At 31.2% G+C, this 21,062-nt stretch overlaps 3 protein-coding genes across 3 annotated transcripts; 1 reads left to right on the top strand and 2 right to left on the bottom strand.

Moving 5' to 3' along the window:
- Positions 1 to 4,744: 4,744 nt before the first annotated feature.
- LOTGIDRAFT_171010 (hypothetical protein) lies at positions 4,745 to 9,445 on the bottom strand (the record flags this gene model as incomplete). Its single annotated transcript, XM_009046875.1, has 10 exons — positions 4,745 to 4,947; positions 6,073 to 6,312; positions 7,066 to 7,152; positions 8,010 to 8,099; positions 8,271 to 8,285; positions 8,424 to 8,438; positions 8,789 to 8,803; positions 8,942 to 8,956; positions 9,095 to 9,109; positions 9,364 to 9,445. The coding sequence occupies 10 exons, from the start codon at positions 9,443 to 9,445 to the stop codon at positions 4,745 to 4,747; spliced, it is 777 nt and encodes a 258-aa protein (XP_009045123.1).
- Positions 9,446 to 10,285: 840 nt separating this feature from the next.
- On the top strand, positions 10,286 to 13,466 carry LOTGIDRAFT_171009 (hypothetical protein; the record flags this gene model as incomplete). The annotated part of the gene is made up of 2 exons (XM_009046874.1): positions 10,286 to 10,340; positions 12,727 to 13,466. The coding sequence occupies 2 exons, from the start codon at positions 10,286 to 10,288 to the stop codon at positions 13,464 to 13,466; spliced, it is 795 nt and encodes a 264-aa protein (XP_009045122.1).
- A 1,620-nt stretch (positions 13,467 to 15,086) lies between these two features.
- Positions 15,087 to 20,348, bottom strand: LOTGIDRAFT_136603 (hypothetical protein; the record flags this gene model as incomplete). Its single annotated transcript, XM_009046873.1, has 6 exons — positions 15,087 to 15,306; positions 15,970 to 16,094; positions 17,077 to 17,210; positions 17,999 to 18,261; positions 18,991 to 19,252; positions 20,156 to 20,348. Coding segments are annotated over 6 exons (1,197 nt in total), but the record flags the coding sequence as incomplete, so codon positions are not given.
- Positions 20,349 to 21,062: the final 714 nt, after the last annotated feature.

Here is a 21,062-nt window from a genome sequence, read left to right as displayed (position 1 = left end):
GCATTCCAGATTGTTAAACATTGTTACTTTTGGTTGTTTATTTTACTGTTACATTCTTAATTTATGGCTACAAATCTAAAGAGGTTACAAATTATCATTAATGTTTTTATTAATCAATTTAATTCATTAAAGCTATCATGACTTGAACGGTGAGAATAAGATTAATTATTTTTTGGAAATATTAATTTCTCCTGTCAGGCATTTTTTACTGATAATACATGCATTAGTATATAGCATTTTAAGGCTGTGCTCGTTATTGGCATCTTTTCATAATTCATGGCATCATCTGAACACATTTGGTGAAAATTGGTCAAATTAAGAAAATAAACATCAATCTGGCATATTTTCAGATGCTAAAACATGTCTTTGCAGTAAAATTCAAAACAACAGCCTTGAACAATTTGTATTATATTTGTTTTTGAAAATATTTATGACAAAAATGGTTGTGTTTTTAATTTATACATTTTTATGGCAGAATTTCATTTGTTCATGTGATGTCAAATATACATGAGTTTCAACCACAATTTCACCAATGGTATTACTTGTATTCATATTTGACTGTATCAAGATGAAATCTTCCGATACAATCAATATTTTGTACTTATGGCAGTTGTATTTATTATTTGAAAATTTTATAACATCTATATTAATTATACAAATATTATTTATCTGAAAGAGTGTGATTAATATTTCTTTAACCATTTATTTTAAAGAGATTGTAAGGAGCTTTTCTAAAATTTTATGTGTATCGAGGACACTGATAGCATCAATTCCAATTTTCAATCAGACATGTGTATCCTGCAATTCCACTAATACTAAGTGTTTGATGACATCACTAATGGCAAAGGGTCTTAAGTGATACAAGCAAATTTTGCAATTATAACATCATCAAACACTTATTTTTTGTGTAATCGCAGGAACAACATCTGAATGCAAATTGATGCTATCAGTGTCCCTGGTACACATAAATAAAATAAGATTACCTCTTTATATTCCCTTTAACTTGGAGTTGCTCAAATTTCATTTTCTCAAGTCACAAACTTAACATTCCTCCTTAAGAAAATGTTTGCTATTTATAACTTTTATAGAAATTGTATATTGGTACATGTATAAATATTTATATGTAACTTAATTGTTAATTTATTATCTGATTAGACAGCTCAAACTCGTTTTTATACACCCATATTTTAATGTGGTACTTATATTGTCGTCACCCCTGTCCATCCAATGGTCCACAATTGGCTTGTGAACGCAATACAGTTTTTAGATTTTAATGAAATTTAGTGTGATCATTTATATTGATAGTGTGATCATTTATATTGATGGTGTGATCATTTATATTGATGGTGTGATCATTTATATTGATGAGATCTTTGACAAGTTTGAATTTGACAATCTTTCGATGAACAGTTTTAGAGTTATTGCCATTGACAGTTATCATTGGTTTTAAATGAAATTTGGTGTGATCATTTATAAAGATCAGATCTTTGTCTAGTTTGAATTTGATAATTTTTCAATCAACGGAATTTGAATTATTGCCCTTGACTTAGTAAACATGTATTAAAATTTGTTGACTTGTGAACCGATAGAGGTGACAGTTTATGTCAGAATTTTATTAAATTTAGTGTCTGATTAAATCAACAATATATCAGTCAAATTAGATTTAAGGTATGATTTGACACAGATTGGTGCCTGCCCTTGATATACTGAAAATGTATCAGGGAAGTGGGCGTATCTTGCTAGGTAACCACTTGTTCTACTTTTCCATTTACAGTTATTGCCCCTATTAAGATACTCAAATTGGATCCATGAAGAACGCAGAGGTGCTAAGGAAGCGCGATAGCATTAGGGGTTCCCCGATTTCAAAATGCCAAGGTTTCTTGAGGAGGCCTTTGATTACTGTCCCATCTGCTTAATTACGCGCTCTTTAATAAATGAAGAGAAAGTAACAATTGCATACCTTATAACAGTGAAAGTCTCTCAGCAGGATAGCAACTTCATCCAAGGATCTTTGCATCAAACTGTAAACAATGAGCGACATACATTGGTTTTCGATCTTTCAGCTCACACCCAAACTGATTTTAACAAAATGGGGCATATTAGGGGTTTGTTCGATGTGTGACGGAGAAACGGATTTTTCGTTGCTTTCTATCATGATATAACTCTACAGAAACTGACAAATCGAACACACCTTATCAGAACACTCTCTCACTGACCAGAAATCATCCCCCAATTAAGACCTAAGAATAATGGTTTTAGTTTAAGGGTTCAAACATCAGCTACTGTACTACACTGAACACGATTCATTGCCAATTAAGGACTTTTCAACCTCAGTGGGTTCATTCCTCCTCGGAAGAGTTCTTCCAAAACCTCCTCAAAATATAGCCTATCAGTCATTTTGAAACGCACTGCGTGCCCTTCCAAAGTCTCTGGGAATTTTGGCTTGTATGCACAATAAAGGCTGCAATTTTATCCGATCTTGATGCAACTTAGTATGCTTGTAGATATTGATGATACCTCAGTCAAGTTCGTAATTGGTAATAATCGGATAAACGGTTTCAGAGTTATTGCCCTTGACTCAGTAAAAATGCGTTAATATTGCCTTGTATGCCCAATAAATGCTACAATTTTGATCCCATTTTGATGAAACTTTGATGAAAGTATGCATGTATATATTGATGAGATTTCGGTCAAGTTTGAAGTTGGTAATAATTGGATGAACGATTTCAGGGTTACTGCCCTTGACTTAGTAAAAAATACATCAAATTTGACTTTTAGGCACGCTATAGTTTTTATTCGATATTGATGAAACTTAGTATTCATGTATATATTGATGAGATATCATTCAAGTTTGAATTTGGTCATAATCAGATGAACAGTTTTGGAGTTATTGCCCTTGATTTAGTAAAACCCTACAAATTTTGCTTGTAGTCATGATACAGGGTGCAGTTATTATCTAATCTCGATAAAACTCGGCATGCATGTATATATGGGCAAGGTGAACGGTTTTGGAGTTGTTGCCCTTGAATTAATTCAATGCGTCTAATTTAACTTGTTGGCCTGATAGAGACTACATTTTTTATCCGATCTTGATGAAACTTGGTATGAGATCTCAGTAAAGCTTGAAATTAGTAAAAATCGGATGATTGATTTCACATATTAAACCACTACAGACTTTGTTATCATTTCTGACAGCTGGTAGTGGGCGTATGTTACCTTGCATGGCAAGCTATCTTTTGTTTTGTCGACCTCTTTTATGTGAGATGGTATTCTCTTTACCAAATAATATAGCTGTATATTGTATATTTGTCACTTTAAAAATTGAAATCAAACGCCCGGTTCCATAACAATGCAATGAAAACGCACATTTAAAGTTAAGACTTTATTAGCATTTCTACTTACTGGTTTACAGATTCCTATTTCAACTTGAAAAGCAAATATATTTGGACCACTATATTTTTTAGCTCGTGTTATTAGGTCTAAGTGATTTTAAATATATTTTCTAATGGAGAACTATTTGTTTCAATAAGAATTATTCATTATGTTTATTTTTATATTGATTTAGTTTTTGTATATACCTGTCATGTTATTTATTTGTACTTGTTGTCATTTACCATGGTTCATTTTGCTAATTGACGATGTCTCCTACTGGTTACTTCATAAAAAATTTAATGTTAAAGGTATTTTGTCCCCTAATTAGTTTTAAAATAACTCATACATTCTCGCATCTTTTTCTCAAACCCAATTACCAAAATATTTTGTTAGAAGGATGAAAACTGGATGTATTAAACTGTCCAAAGTTATATCCATCATTATCTGCAAATATTAACGATTTAGTGATTTTGATTTCAATTACAGGCGAGCCATATGCCGTATCTAAATTTGAATGCTTAAATAGAGTCTAACAAGTGAAAGCAAAAAGATAACGAATATATCACTTTAAGTGTTTTTTAAGTATCGGAAACGTTATAAATAAAAATGTGAGAAAGTTTAAATGTTATTGAAAGATATAACAAAGACTAAAATAAATCCCCGGAGAACGAAAAATTTTGATAAACTGAAGAACTCAATATCCGATTTATCAGACAATATATCGAAGGCTATTATCAGATGTAACTTATAAAGTATTAATGATGTAAATGATATATTTTATACCAGATATCAATGAACATTTTAATACATTGTTATACTAAATATAATAGTACATTTTATATTGTAAATCATGGAAATTTATACTGGAAATCATACAACTAGATATCATGTAACATTGTATACTTAAATTATTGCAAACAAACACGAAATAGTAACGGTTTATGCGAGAAAGGGGGTAATGCAATCTATCAAAGATCCCATAAGGGTATAATAGAAAGAAAACCCCTGTCGTACTGTCGTAGAACATTTTATATTGTAAATCATAAAACAAGATATCATAGAACATTTTTTTATTGTAATCATATAAATTATACTGAGAATCTTAAGAACTGGATATCATTTGATACTGTAAATCACAGAAATTTATATATGAAATCATACAAATTTTTACTGAATATCATAGAAAATTCCAGCTCCAGGCTCTTAGTCTAAAGACTTCATTCAGTTTGAGCTCCAATGAAAATGGTTCAGCTCTTTTGGTGTCTCGAATCGGCAAACTTTCGAGTCCGCATGACAAGTATTGTTTGTTCAGTATATCTATATACACATTTCAGAAAATTCAATTCATTTTATTTTGTGCACATTTCTCCCACTAACTAACACCAATATCGTAGTTTATCGGGCCAATCTGTGTTAAAAGGATACAATTATTGTTGGTAGAGACATGTTCATAATTAAAAGCCAGACAACTGGGTTCATGGTCACATTCTCTAGCGCATTCAATAGCTGTTGTGGTATCCATCTTCATATTGATACCAGCCATTCTTGATTCTTTATTCTCACAGTAACCTACGCCTGAAATGATTATTACTTTTAGTATTTCCTATTAATTTTAATGTCGTTTGGGAGGATATTTTAAAGGGATGCTACGTCTTGGAATAAACATGAAATTTTAAACTTGGCCAAAAAGAGCATATATTCATCAGTAGATATACCTGGTTTCATAAATAACATAACAAGATCCTTATATAATCCGATAAATCCAAAAATCTTAATAAATAAGCAATTAACTATTGAAAAACACTTCATAATATTATGATTAAGCGTTTTTCAATAATTACTTAGTTTTATGAATTTTCCAATTTTCTAGATTTTACATGGATTCTGTTGTAACTTTATGACACCAGGTAAGTTCACTGATGAATATATACTCATATTGACCAATCTTAAGAATTAAATTTTATGTTCATTCTAAGACGTAGTATCACTTTAAACGCTTGCTATTTTCTAGAATTTTGCGTATTTTCAGAACGTACATGTATAGACCTAATAGCTAACTCATGTTTCATTAATCTTCTCAAGAGTTTTAAGTAATCCTTAAGGATTAGAAGTATCAAGTTCAACTAAAACGTTTTAAGCACTAAATTTGCTGAACTCTGAAAAATTATACAATCATCTTGAAAATTGACAATGAACACGCACATTAACCAAACATAGAAACCATGCGTCAAAAAAGTTAGACTGTAGATTGAGTATTGAGCTGAGATGGTAGACCTAATCAAATGAAGAAAATTGATGAAAAATTGTGATCGATCGATCATCACGAAAATCGATAGACGGCATCGTCCTTGCCTTGGTACTAACCTATAGACAAAATAAAATCCGTCAAAAATTGTAGTCTGTGGTACGAACACATGTTAAAATGTATACAGACGGACAGAGTGGAAGCGACAATTTGTGTGATATGTGAAACCCAGTTCTAGTACTGTTGTTCTGGAAGCAGTTCAATTTTGATCAAAGAAGATACATATACAAAGTGGTAGAAGACCAAACAGCCCAATAATAAGACGTCTTAAATTTATATGGATTAAGACGTCTTAATATTGGGCTGTTAGTAATTCTTCCAGAAAGATGTTGGTTAACAAGTTGATGTTGAAGAAGATACATGTATATGAAGCCTATAAAGATATACTGTTTTACCTGTCATTTGAGATGGAATTTCGAACCCATAAACTTCTACTTCACATAATTCCAGTGGCGAGGTATTCACCTTCAGTTTGGCGATTTCTAGATATCGACCGGACGACTCTGTTGCACAGTTCACTTCAGTGGTATTGGGGGGAAATTTTCCCGTATGCTGATAACACAAACTACCATATGAATAGAAAATGGTTGGATCCATGTGATAGGTTTTTATAGTGAAATCTTCCAGGCGACCCGCTGAAAAAAACAGATGAAGAAACATTAAGGTGTTCTAAGATTTTCTTTATTAATTTCGTACATTAGTGCATGCCTTGATATAGTTTCGGTTGTACATAGGTTATTTGACGTTTACACGAAATAGCCATACATAAGTCCACCTCAACATACCAATATGCATTAATTTACAGTTTTCAATTATTTCAAGATATTAAAATTTGCGAATGTCAAGGGCAATAACTCGACAATTCGTTAAAAGAACTATCATAATTTAAATTCTTCTTTTTTTTGTGTGATGTTTTATCGCAATCTGGGGGCTAATTCTCTAGAACCAAATGAACATTTTTAAGAAATATGGTAATCTGATTGGATAATAAAAACTAAAACTAATTGTATATGGTGATTGACCAATCCTATGAAATAAACGGGAAATTAATTTTAGTTAAGTTTTGAAGAATAAGTGCCCAAACTCTTAAGAAAGCCCTTAAAAACCATTTATCGCAAAATCACTAAAAATCGATCTTATCCAAATGAAGTATAGGATTATTAGTCAGTATTCTAACACCAGATAGTTGCTATTTCTATTGTACTGCTATCTTGATCAAGTTGTCACTGTTGATAAAGGCTGAATCAATTGTTGTAAGAAGTACCTACGGAAGTTTTGGCTGTTAGTGATATTGACTGATTGCACTTGGACTGTTTTATTAAAATCCACCAGCCACCACTTTACAAGAGTATCATTAAACTGTGTTCTAGAGCAGACTATATAGTTACCATCATTTGCATGATTACAATATCTTGGTTGGCTATTTTCATTTCCTAAAGTTGATTGTTTACAATTTCTTCTGAAGGCGAAATTGTCTGAAATAAGAAAAAAAGATTAGCCAGTGGATATTCAGTTTTTCAAGGGATGTAACTCTAGCAATATTTGTCAGACGGTGGTAAGATTTGAACTCATCAACCATCTAGCGGATAACGAAATATGAAATCTAACAGCAACTTTGGCCTCTACCATGTAACAAGATACTTTTAAAGTATTTTCAGTATGTTAACACCTTAAGCAACGGTGTATGGTGTCTGTTGTACCCAAATTCAAACATATCCAATATCTTGGGTTAACCTACACACGCAATAAAATGTCAGATACGTATTACGTAGATTTAACATAACACCATGCACCATTGCCTCTCCGGATGTATATCTTGCCTACCTATTATTAAAGGGACAGACAAGCCATTTTGGGGGTTGATTTTAGTCTTGAATATACATGTATGTAAATATAGCCTTCAGAAGTATTATGTACGGAATCGCATCATTCCTTTTAAAAATACTTCACTATTTCTATATTTATGTTTTCTATATATCACAGAGTATCTTAAAATAATAACGAGTCGTCGTTTTAACATCCAAACGCGGATATTTCTAGACAAACGTGGATTTGAAGGCTCAAATTTCGACGGTGAGCTATGGACACTATAATTGGCTTACCTAAATTATTCCCTTTTCTGAGATTAAAGAATGATTGGTCAAAAATAAAATGAAAAACCTGTCCCTTTAAATGATATTTCAGAAAATACGTAATCCAGAAAAGTACTTACCAGAAAGTTACAGTTCAGCAAATACTAACCATTGAGTAATAGTCAAGAAAAATATTTTGCGGTTGTCCAGATAGTTCAGAAAGATTATTACCAGTATATAATAGTCCAGCAAATACTTACCATTGAGAAAAATTCTGATCAAAATGCGATATTTCAGAAAAATATGTATCAATATGTAATCGTCTAGAACATTTACCAGTATATAATAATCTAGAAAAATACAAGTTACAGTCAGTAATAGTCCTGAAAAATACGTACCGATATGTCACAGCATAGAAAAATACACACCATACAGTAAGTAATAGTCCATAAAAATACTTACCAATAAGTAGAATTCAAGAAAAATACGTACCAATATGTAATAGTCCTGCAAATACTTACCATTCAGTAATAGTCCTGAAAAATACGTACCAATATGTCACAGCATAGAAAAATACGCACCATGCAGTAAATAATAGTCAATAAAAATACTTACCAATAAGTAAAATTCAAGAAAAATACGTACCAATATGTAATAGTTCAGCAAATACTTACCATTCAGTAATAGTCCTGAAAAATACGTACCAATATGTCACAGCATAGAAAAATACGCACCATGCAGTAAATAATAGTCAATAAAAATACTTACCAATAAGTAAAATTCAAGAAAAATACGTACCAATATGTAATAGTCCAGCAAATACTTAGCATTCAGTAATAGTCCTGAAAAATACGTACCAATATGTCACAGCATAGAAAAATACGCACCATGCAGTAAGTAATAGTCCATAAAAATACTTACCAATAAGTAAAATTCAAGAAAAATACGTACCAATATGTAACAGTCTAGCAAATACTTAGCATTCAGTACTAGTCCAGAAAAATACGTACCAATATGTAATAGTCCTGCAAATACTTACCATTCAGTAATAGTCCTGAAAAATACGTACCAATATGTCACAGCATAGAAAAATACGCACCATGCAGTAAATAATAGTCAATAAAAATACTTACCAATAAGTAAAATTCAAGAAAAATACGTACCAATATGTAATAGTTCAGCAAATACTTACCATTCAGTAATAGTCCTGAAAAATACGTACCAATATGTCACAGCATAGAAAAATACGCACCATGCAGTAAATAATAGTCAATAAAAATACTTACCAATAAGTAAAATTCAAGAAAAATACGTACCAATATGTAATAGTCCAGCAAATACTTACCATTCAGTAATAGTCCTGAAAAATACGTACCAATATGTCACAGCATAGAAAAATACGCACCATGCAGTAAGTAATAGTCCATAAAAATACTTACCAATAAGTAAAATTCAAGAAAAATACGTACCAATATGTAATAGTCTAGCAAATACTTAGCATTCAGTAGCAAATACTTAGCATTCAGTACTAGTCCAGAAAAATACGTACCAATATGTAATAGTCTAGAAAAGTACGCACCATGAAGTAAGTTCTAGTCCATAATAATTACTTACCATTAAATGGTTGATAAAGATAACAACAGTCAATCAAAAGACCTGCACATACCAGGAGACTACGATACATTTTAGCATACATTCTAGCAAATAAACATTTATAACGTAAAGCACTGTCCTTCCTACAAGAAACTAATTATCGAATGATTTCAAATGAAGCGTTCATCAGTTTTTATAATTTTCAAGTTATGCATCTTTTATAGTTTTATAATCATAATAGATGCGATACGATACGGCACTTCAATTGTATTCTGAATACAATAGTACACAATACGAGTTATCCTAAGATTGATGTTTCCAATGTTAAAGGGGCAGCCTGATTTTCAGTATGTTGAGAAAGTGAGGTGGTGGAAACTATAGAACTTAAAATGTGTAGCTTACCTTAGTTTTATCTGAAAGTAAGGTTTTAAAAGTTTTCCGTAAACCCTTTAAAGGTTATTTTTTGTTAGTGTTAAGGTATGGATTTATGCCAGGCATGACTGCAAGTTTTTCGGGCATGACTCTCATAACTATGTTAGAAATTCGGGCAACCTCAGATATTTCGCTCCTCCTAGGACGTCAACTTGGTTCCGCCACTGATTCGAGCAACGTTTCCCTCGATTTTAACAGAACTCTCCAAAACTACATTCATTTGGTATTGCATTGCTCTATTACATATGCCAAGACTGACAATAAATCAGCGATACTCGATCCTTGAACATAACTATAGACTATTTATACAGGGTCCTGCAAACATCGGCATTGGCCAACTAGGAAGTACATGTTGGGGATTTAACGAATATAAGGGACAATTACACCGAGTTTTGTACAAAATTGTGCCTTTTTACTGGACGAGAGCTCTTAGTAAGCAAATCATATGCATTTAAGTTTCAAGGAAGTCACGAAAGTGAAAATAACTTTGTGGGCCTATTTAAAGAACAGAATGGAACAGAACTCCATCATAAATTACAGAAAAAGCCGACAAGAAATCACAATAGGTATATTTATGTAAAAAGACAATTTTGATCAAAGAAGATACATATACAAAGTGGTAGAAGACCAAACAGCCCAATAATAAGACGTCTTAAATCTATATGGATTAAGACGTCTAAATAAAAACCACATCTAAAGATTATTAAATAATAAACTATATTAAATATTAAGATCTTCACAATGTGAAGCTGAGCAGTTCTCACAGCTTGACATTGTGACTTTTGAGATTTGATTGCACATGGTTGGGAATATTTTGTGGATTTGTCAAGTAGCTTACTAGCCCGAAACATCTGCCTTTATTCTAGCATTATAGACTGTCAAAATAACAATGAGGCTGGAATAGAGACAGATGTTTCGGTCTAGTAGCTTTAAAACATTTCGATTCTTGGTGAACCATTCCAATTTTCAGTCAGACATGGTTCTTTTGAAGCAAGGAGTTTTATTAGACACTATAAATAAAGCTGCATATAATATTCTAAGGGCAACTATGTTTAATTGAAAATTGGAATGGTACACATCTATACCATTAGAGTCCCTGATTAACATAGAAGTTTATAAAATATCTTTACAATTATTTTAAGAAGTTGATGATATTTCAAATGGGTTGAATTTCACATCATCTAATGGTATTTTTTCTTGCTTATGGTAAGCCTAATCCTACTTCAAAGCAGAATCATAAGCATCTAAGTGTATAATGATCACGGGAGTTGATGTCATTCTCACTTGATCATATAGCAGATGGTGGTGTCATTTTCACTTGATCATATAGCAGATGGTGATGTCATTTTCACTTGATCATATAGCAGATGGTGGTGTCATTCTCACTTGATCATATAGCAGATGGTGGTGTCATTCTCACTTGATCATATAGCAGATGGTGGTGTCATTCTCACTTGATTATATAGCAGATGGTGGTGTCATTTTCATTTGATCACATAGCAGATGGTGGTGTCATTTTCACTTGATTTAAGCAGATGGTGGTGTCATTTTCACTTGATTATATAGCAGATGGTAGTGTCATTTTCACTTGATCATATAGCAGATGGTGGTGTCATTCTCACTTGATCATATAGCAGATGGTGATGTCATTTTCACTTGATCATATAGCAGATGGTGGTGTCATTTTCACTTGATCATATTAGCAGATGGTGGTGTCATTCTCACTTGATCATATAGCAGATGGTGATGTCATTCTCACTTGATCATATAGCAGATGGTGATGTCATTTTCACTTGATCATATAGCAGATGGTGGTGTCATTCTCACTTGATCATATAGCAGATCGTGATGTCATTCTCACTAAATCATATAGCAGATGGTGGTTTCATTCTCACTTGATCATATAGCAGATGGTGGTGTCAATCTCACTCGATCAAGTAGCAGATGGTGATGTCAATCTCACTCGATCAAGTAGCAGATGGTGATGTCATTTTCATTTCTCAATTCATCCTTTTAACAGATAATCACTCAAATTTGGCACAATTGTTACGAAAATTTCATTCTTAGTCTCATCACTATATACTTATATTTTAATTCAAGGATTTCATTAGATCTATTCACATTGTTACAACAACATCATTACATTTTCATCATTTTTACAATAATTTCTCACCTATAATTTTTGGTACATTTGTTTTCACATGTAAGTTTTTTTAAAAATTCATTTCTGCCATGAATTTTTTGGTACATTTGTTTTCACAAGTAAGTTTTTTTTTAAATTTATTTCTCCAAAGTACTCTATATTTTATTTGTTTTCACAAATAAGTTTTTAAAATTTACTCCTTTGGTTTTTTGTTTTCATAAGTAAGTTTTTAAAATTTATTTCTCCAATGTACTCTTTTTTGTTTATTTGTTTTCACAAGTAAGTTTTTAAAATTCATTTCTGCAATGAATTTTTTGCTACATTTGTTTTCACAAGTAAGTTTTTAAAATTTATTTCTCCAAGGTACTCTTTAGTTCATTTGTTTCACAAGTAAGTTTTTTCAAAATTAGATTACAGTGTTACATATTTTTTCAAATATTTTGTTAAATTTTTTTTGTACATTTTTTTTTCCACCTTTCAATGCAAATTTATCTTTACCTAGCTTTCCTAATTTCACCTTTCAATAGGAATAGCACATTTAAACAGTGGTTACTTACATTCATTTTGTCCTATTATTTGGTATGAAACAACAATAGACAATGAAACAACCCTAAACAATAACTTGAAACAACAATATATATAAAAACTTGAAACAACAAAAATAAATAAAATCTTGAAACAACAATAATTAATATACCAACTTGACACAACTTTACAATCAACCACTAACAGAAGAATTAACAATATAGTACCATGATTCTAGATAAACTTAATATTTCTGAATTTAACCATACATCTGTATAATTCAGAAATCAAACATCTGTATAATTCAGAAATCAAACATCTGTATAATCCAGAAATCAAACATCTGTATAATTCAGAAATCAAACATCTGTATAATTCAGAAATCAAACATCTGTATAATTCAGAAATCAAACATCTGTATAATCCAGAAATCAATCATCTGTATAATCCAGAAATCAAACATTTGTATAATTCAGAAATCAAATATCTGTATAATTCAGAAATCAAACATCTGTATAATCCAGAAATCAATCATCTGTATAATCCAGAAATCAAATATCTCTATAATCCAGAAATCAAACATCTGTATAATTCAGAAATCAAATATCTGTATAATCCAGAAATCAATTATCTGTATAATCCAGAAATCAAACATCTGTATCATCCAGAAATCAAACATCTGTATAATTCAGAAATCAAACATCTGTATAATCCAGAAATCAAACATCTGTATCATCCAGAAATCAAACATCTGTATAATTCAGAAATCAAACATCTGTATAATCCAGAAATCAATTATCTGTATAATCCAGAAATCAAACATCTGTATCATCCAGAAATCAAACATCTGTATAATCCAGAAATCAAACATCTGTATAATCCAGAAATTAAACATCTGTATCATCCAGAAATCAAACATCTGTATAATCCAGAAATCAAACATCTGTATAATCCAGAAATCAAACATCTGTATAATCCAGAAATCAAACATCTGTATCATCCAGAAATCAAAACTCATTCATGAGCAATCTATTTAGATTTTATTATAAGTATAAAGAGTAATTAGAGTTATTTTCTTATCTCAAAATAAAATGGATTGTGTTTATGTTTTGAATATTGGATGAACATAATTAAAGGTATAATACTACCACTGAGGATGACCAAAAAATATATGTAGCTAAACTTAACAATAATAGTGTTCACAGCTGACTGTTGAAATTTGGTCTTCAAATCCATGTGTGACCAGAACTAGCTACATTTGAAAGTTAAAAATGAGGACTGTCTGTTCTTGAGGCTCTACCATATATAGAAATAGAAAATGAAATTCCATGTTTGCAGTTTTTAGAAGGAATTATATAATTTTTGTACAGTTTTAGTATTTCTGAAGACTATTTATATAGATTCAAGAGCTAAATCAATTTCTGAAATGGCGAATCTGTCCCTTTAATTTGTTATTACGAAGATGAATATCCTAATCAGATCCTTCTTATGGAAAATTTAAATCTAAATTAAAAAAAATATATATTTCTATAAAACCAGAAAAATTGACTGAAAAAATCTGAATATATACAATAAATAAATATCAAAATGGCTTTCTGCTAATATTTGTTCGATTATGAGGTACATTTTTAATACAAAATCTGTTTATCTGATTTTTGAAGATTAAACGAAAGACGAAGCTCTAAACTTGCTAACTCTTACCTAGCCTACGGTTTTGTTTTGGTTGCAGAAACTTAAGATGAACAATATTCTTCAATACAGGGAGGGGCTTGGAAACATGTAGGTGACAAAGGCTAGGTGAGATTCAGCAAGTATTGAAAACCTGAGGAAACTTTTAGTACTTGTGCTTATATGCTTATGGTGAAGCCACCTGTTTGGTTGCTCTAAAATCACTTCTAATTCACCATGAACTGTAATTCATTCTCGTATGTAGATATAACTAAACAATGATCACTACAGCAGTGTACTACATGGGGGCCAGAATCCCCAGTAAGAGCTGGTCTGGCTTTGCTTAACTCCCCTTTCAAATTTCATATCATTTTAAATTGGGAAAGAATTGCCTATCCCCTAATGATTCTTATTATCGCCACTGTGTCACTTGTGATATCTGCATAGGAGAATGTGAATAACTACCAAGAGATGATTTGAGTTCAATTGAAATCAGATTTTAATTCTAAAAGACAACTACATCTCTTAGATACATTAAACCTCTTTAAGGTGAAATTATTCTAAATATTTGGTTCACTAGCATAATATCAGTTATCATTTGCACATTACAACAAAAAATAAAATACTTTTGAGTGTAGATAAACTAAACTACATGACTAGATAAACTTCTCTTGAATATAGATAAATGATAAACTACTCTTGAGTGTAGATAACCTTCTCTTGAGTGTAGATAAACTACTCTTGAGTGTAGATAAACTACTCTTGAGCGTAGATAAACTAATTGTGTAGATAAAATAGACTAGACAAATGGACTTTCAAAAATAAAGAATATAAACTACCCAAGAGGGTTGATAAAAATAACTCAAAAAGTAAAGATGAACTGAGAGGAATAAATAAAATTATAAACAAATTCTAGGACTAGATTAATCTAAACGGAACACAATCTTATGGACTGGTATACTACTACAAAAGATTTTTAAATATCAAAAATTTGAACGACTTCATTTCTTTCTGACTCTTTCCAACCTCCATTCTTAAAGATATTTGTAGGACTTGAAGCCCACTGAAAATCATATGTAGGCACCAGAAAATTATCACCATAATTTGTCTTCAGTGATGATAAAACATCACATGGTACTCTGACTAAAACTCCAATAAATTCAGCTCTACACGGGGAATATTTGGGATAAATAAACCTGAAATTGATAAACAAAAATATAATATGTATTTAGTAAGTTATTCGAACTGCAAAATTAAAAAAACTTTCAACATTTAATTGCTAACAGCCCCAAAGCCAAGGCCATCTTCACAATGTCAAGCTATTACCAACTTCGTCTACTATCCATAGTCAATTAGCATGCATAGCAGAAAGTCTATAAGCAAAAAGGCTGTATTTTCTAGCCTACAATCCAATCAAATACCTGCATTCTGTGATACCAGAATAGTGACTATTACAGTCAAGGTATAATACAAAGTTCATAATAGTTTCACATAGTAAAGATTAGGGTTCAATTTAGATTTTAAAATTTGATTAGCAATTTATCGAATGAAATTTCAGTTTTGGCTTTCCATAAGAGTTCAGAGCAATTTAGAATATAAACATTGATCTTGGCAATGATGCTAGTTGCTAAAAAATACACACGAAAAATATTGTTTTATTTGATTCGCAGACCATTGAGCTATGTTTAGCAAATCAAATCAAAGGGACATTTGACTCGCAAACTGTGATGAAATATGAATGTTCTCCAAGGCTCTAGACTACTTCTAAAACAACCACAATTAACATAAATTTACTTCCTCAGAATAAGTTGGTGGCATTTTTTGTAATGTATTATATATAATATGAGTCTATAACTTACTTATATTTTTGTAAATTGCCAGTTTCAACTCCACCAACCCAAAAATAATCACTATCCTCATATACAATGAATATATCTAGCTTTACAGAGTTAAACGAAAATGAAAATTCTAAGCTATCATTCTCCTGGAAGAAAAGGAAAAAAAATTCAAATATTATGTGGATACAAAACATTCATTTTTAGGATTCTGGTCAAATTTTTGAAAACTATACATCAAATGCCAGAGAAATCTGTCCATTAAAATATCTGAAAGTTCTAAATAACAAATACGGCTGCTGATTTTTTTAATGCAAAAACTATTTATGTATTTAAGTTTGTTGTTCTTTTAGGAAGATTTGAAACAACTACTGTACGACTTTAAGTAAAATACTTGTAACCTTTATAAACAAATTCAGTTTGATCAAGTAGATAATATCTACATAGATATAAATAGCATACTTTGGAAGTATTTTCGGATATAATTTTTTGATAATGACAATTTTTAAAATTGTCCCTTTAAATTATAGATCCCTATATAGATTTTACATTTTTCTTTCCACTTCGAGGGGATATTTCATGAGTGATATAGTCCAAAATATGTATCATAGCCATTTTATATGCAATTATCAGCAAAATCTATTGAAAATATTGAATCTATTTATTCCATTTTTAGCAATATGATATTATCACATTTACTCATCATCATGAGCAGCATAATTTTCATACATTTACTCACCTCACTAGACAACATGATATCACAATTACTCCCCTTACCAGACAGAATATCATTATATTAAATCAACTTGTCACCTTACCAAACATCATATCACATTTACTCACCTTTCCCAACAGCAATATATTATCACATTTACTAACCTTTCCCAACAGCAATATATTATCACATTTACTAACCTTTCCCAACAGCAATATATTATCACATTTACTCACCTTTCCCAACAGCAATATATTATCACATTTACTCACCTTTCCCAACAGCAATATATTATCACAATTACTAACCTTTCCCAACAGCAATATATTATCACATTTACTAACCTTTCCCAACAGCAATATATTATCATATTTACTCACCTTACAGAACAGCATGATATTATCACATTTACTCACCTTCCCAAAACGATACATTTTATGTAAAGTACCATTATCTAATGCTGAAGGTATCTTTCTAGTATAATCTTTGTGAAATATTTCAATATCCACATCTTTCATCTGATAGTCTAATTCACATTGCCTATACCAACCTATCAATATATCATAAACAAAATTGTCTGAATTGCTGAAAACCCATCAGATGACTGGAATAACAACATTATCAGTTAGAGGACAAAATTCTGGGTCATGTTAATATCAGATGACTGGAATAACAACCTTATCAGTTAGAGGACAAAATTCTGGGTCATGTTAATATCAGATGACTGGAATAACAACATTATCAGTTAGAGGACAAAATTCTGGGTCATGTTAATATGATCTCTATTAATACAGCAGAAAGATCTAATGTTGAATTTTTAATACAGCAGAGAGATCATCTTTAATGTTGAATTTTTAATATAGCAGAGAGATCATTTTTAATGCTGAATGTTTAATATAGCAGAGAAATCATCTCTAATGTTGAATTTTTGTTTGCACTTTTGTTTCTAAATTGACTTTTTTGACCGACCGTACATTAGTCTCAGATAAAGGAATTTTTTTTAGCTAAGCCAATCAGTAATTGTGTTCCGATATTGAGATAATTTTGAAGGAATTATGCAATTATCAATCATGTCTAGTACTTCTAAAGACTATTTAGAGAATTTTGCATTTGACAGACATTGAAAGCCATGTAATGGCTAACCCTATACTTGATGTCCAATAGAGGATACTGACTGCCGGACATTTAAGCAGCCCCGTCTGTCATGTCCAGCATATAGAGCCAAATCAACAGCCCTGCTCGGAAGACTATTTATGTATATTCAAGACTAAAATCAACCCCTCATAATAGCACACCTGTCCCTTTAAAGCTTGGAGTAAGCAGGTTTTTGATACTTACCCAATAAAGTTCCACCATTTAATTGAAATGGCACATTAATATGGTCTAAGGTTTTCTTGACATGTTTCAGAATTAACTTTCCAGTTGAGCTGAAATTTGCAGCTGTTTGTGGGTCTTTCATAGGGTATTTAGAACGATGGATTTGAGCATACGAATGATTACACTCAACAAATTGAGAATGTTCTACTTGCTGGAGAAATAAGGGAATATTTGATGGATGTAATAGTTTGATTCCATCTAATATAAATACAGAATTTTCAAAACTGAAACGAGAAAAAGGCTGTAATGGAAAACCCATCTGTAAGATGACACTGCCAGCCAATCAAATTTCTTCCCTCTATAGCACTGGGAATTTGTGAAGCAAACAAAAGATGCATACAGTGTATTTTCTATTTCCTACTATTGCTTTTGTCCCATAAGATTGACAAAACTGTTGATCCATATCAACCCCTCCAGCCCTGACAGACGTACTAATATTAAAAACACAGATTAACTAGTCTTACCGAGGGAGACACAATCACTACTATGTTTTAAAACAGTGCTCAATACATCAATTGAAGAGCGAGATAAACATATTAAAACAGAACTTTAGAAAAACATGTTTTTACTCGAAGTTTCACAATATACAATCTTCAGACAACTGGTCTATTTCAGCCTGCGTCCTTAGCGAAGTAGAACTTATTCTTATTTCTGCATTTCGAGAGATTTGTTTCAAGCAGAACTAAAGATTCAATAAATAAAATCAAATGATGTAAACTATGTTTAACTGAGAAACTTTCCATCATTAATGCCCCTAAGCATACATCTTTAAACAAATGATTCGAACTTGTGTCAAAATTTAGACATAATAAGATGATCTACTTGTCCAACTTCAGTAGGGATGCAGACTGAAAATAGGTCAGTTGTCTGAAGATTGCATCATGTTTAACTCTGATTAACAACATGTTTTTTTTAGGTTCTGTTTTAATTTTTCTTAACTTATAGATACTTACTAATCAAAAGCAGCTGGAAATTGTCCATAGTTTACAAAATTCAGATTCACAAAATGAGGCTTTTTTAAACCTTGGAAGTCTATTTTATCTGTCCACAGAAACTGTTCTTCACCTCTTTTATGGAAGACAACTAAATGGAGTATTATACCACGATATAAAAATATATGAGCAGGTAGAACAGTTTCGTTAGTATTTAAATATGGTAAGGTCGCATTATTTACATTAGTTATTGTACTATTAAACATATGCTTATTCAATTCTGCTAGATATTTTTCTTTCTGAAAAGAGAAAGATGATATTACAATTTTTTTCCCCCTGATATGATGAGGAGTTGGAAAATTCTAGCTTTTATTCTTTATTCAACACAAAGTTTATTGATTTTCATTTTCAAATTGTCAAGGGATCTAAATTAAAGGGATTGTAAAGAGGTTTTCTAAATTTTGTATGTGTATCAGGGACTATGATAGCATTAAATTTGCACCATTCCAATTTTAAATCAGATGTCTACAGTCATAGCAATTCCACTATAACTAAGTGTGGGGGTGATGTTATAAAATACTTAGTTTTAGTGGGATTGCAGGAACCACAGTCCCTTTAAAGTTCATTTGCCATAGCAATAGCTACCAGATCCTCCACATCGATTCACTGTATTTTCGAAGGGGAAAAAAACTCAAAATTTATTTCACTGTGTATAATATGCACCCTTTACATTTTGGGGTAAAAAACTGTGCATTATATTCGGAGATATACGGTACTAATGTAACAGAAAAATGTCTTGTAGCCCATTTGTTCCCCCCCCCAAACTTGAAGCATTTTAACAAAGTCAAGGGCAATAACTCTGAAACTGTTCATCCAATTGCTTCCAATTTGAAACTTGACCGAGATCTCATCAATATATACATGCATGCCAAGTTTCATTAAGATCGGATAAAAATTGTGGTCTCTATCTTCCTACAAGCCAAATTTGAAGCATTTTTACTAAGTCAAGGGCAATAACTCTGAAACTGTTCATTCAATTGTTACCAATTTGGAACTTGACTAAATAAGTCTAAAATCCTCACTAATCCTAAGATTAAACCATGAAATTGTGTTCATATACTTAATATAATGGTCAACCCAGTCTAAATAGTTGCTATTTTCATGCAAATGGCTATTAAAATACAACTTACTTTCGTTTGGTTAGAAATAGTATCATAATAAATACCAAATGTGATCAAATTTGTAGGATGACATAGAAATTGACAACTTCTATCTCCTGTTCTTGATATAGTGTTCTTGTCTACTGATTCTAAAATGTTAAGACCAATGAGGAAGACTTCGATTTGGTTTAAGTTAGAAATATTCAAAAACTTCTGCAATAAGATCTACAAAGGAATAAATATCACACAATTTCAGAATAACTTCAACAAAATATCAAAAAAAGAAAAAAACACATTTGACAAGAATAGCTAGCTATTCCATTACAGGTGTATCATTTTATTGTAAAAACTGAAAATAATATTTGTCCATTGGCTTTTACATTAGTGAAATCATAAAATACTTTTCAAGACCCAAACTCAAAAACAAGATTTTCAAATGTTTTTGTCCTAATATACACCAAATAAATTCAAGAAGTCAAATGTTTATATTCAAATCTAACTTACTAATTTTTGGTGATTTGAAACTCTATTACGAGGATTTGTATAATTCATCCCCTGAAAAACGAGAAAAATAGTAGAATTAAAAAGAATCTTAAAAAAATACCCAGCATGAACTCTAGACAAACTAAGAAAAAATCTAACTTATATTCTAATTCTCGAAAACTTAACTTATATAAAATGCAGATTTGAAGAAATACAGTTATCTGATTGGATAACAAAACTAAATTTAAAATCAATTTTAGTGATTGACCAATCAGATCATTGGGAATAATAAAGTCCCAGAGTCGGTGCTGAACAGACATGATGGATAGACTGAATGATGGACATGATGTAGTGAAAATATTAGTAAAACAAAAAACTTTTTAACAAAAACCTAGCTGAGTTTCTATGTCACCCACAGACCATTCAATGACACCTAAAAGTTTACCGCGA

Source organism: Lottia gigantea (genome assembly GCF_000327385.1).
Source record: "Lottia gigantea unplaced genomic scaffold LOTGIsca_108, whole genome shotgun sequence".
In the NCBI taxonomy this organism is placed as follows: Eukaryota; Metazoa; Mollusca; class Gastropoda; family Lottiidae; genus Lottia; species Lottia gigantea.
Note: the sequence above shows the minus strand (reverse complement) of the source record. Positions and strands in the feature narration are given on the sequence as shown.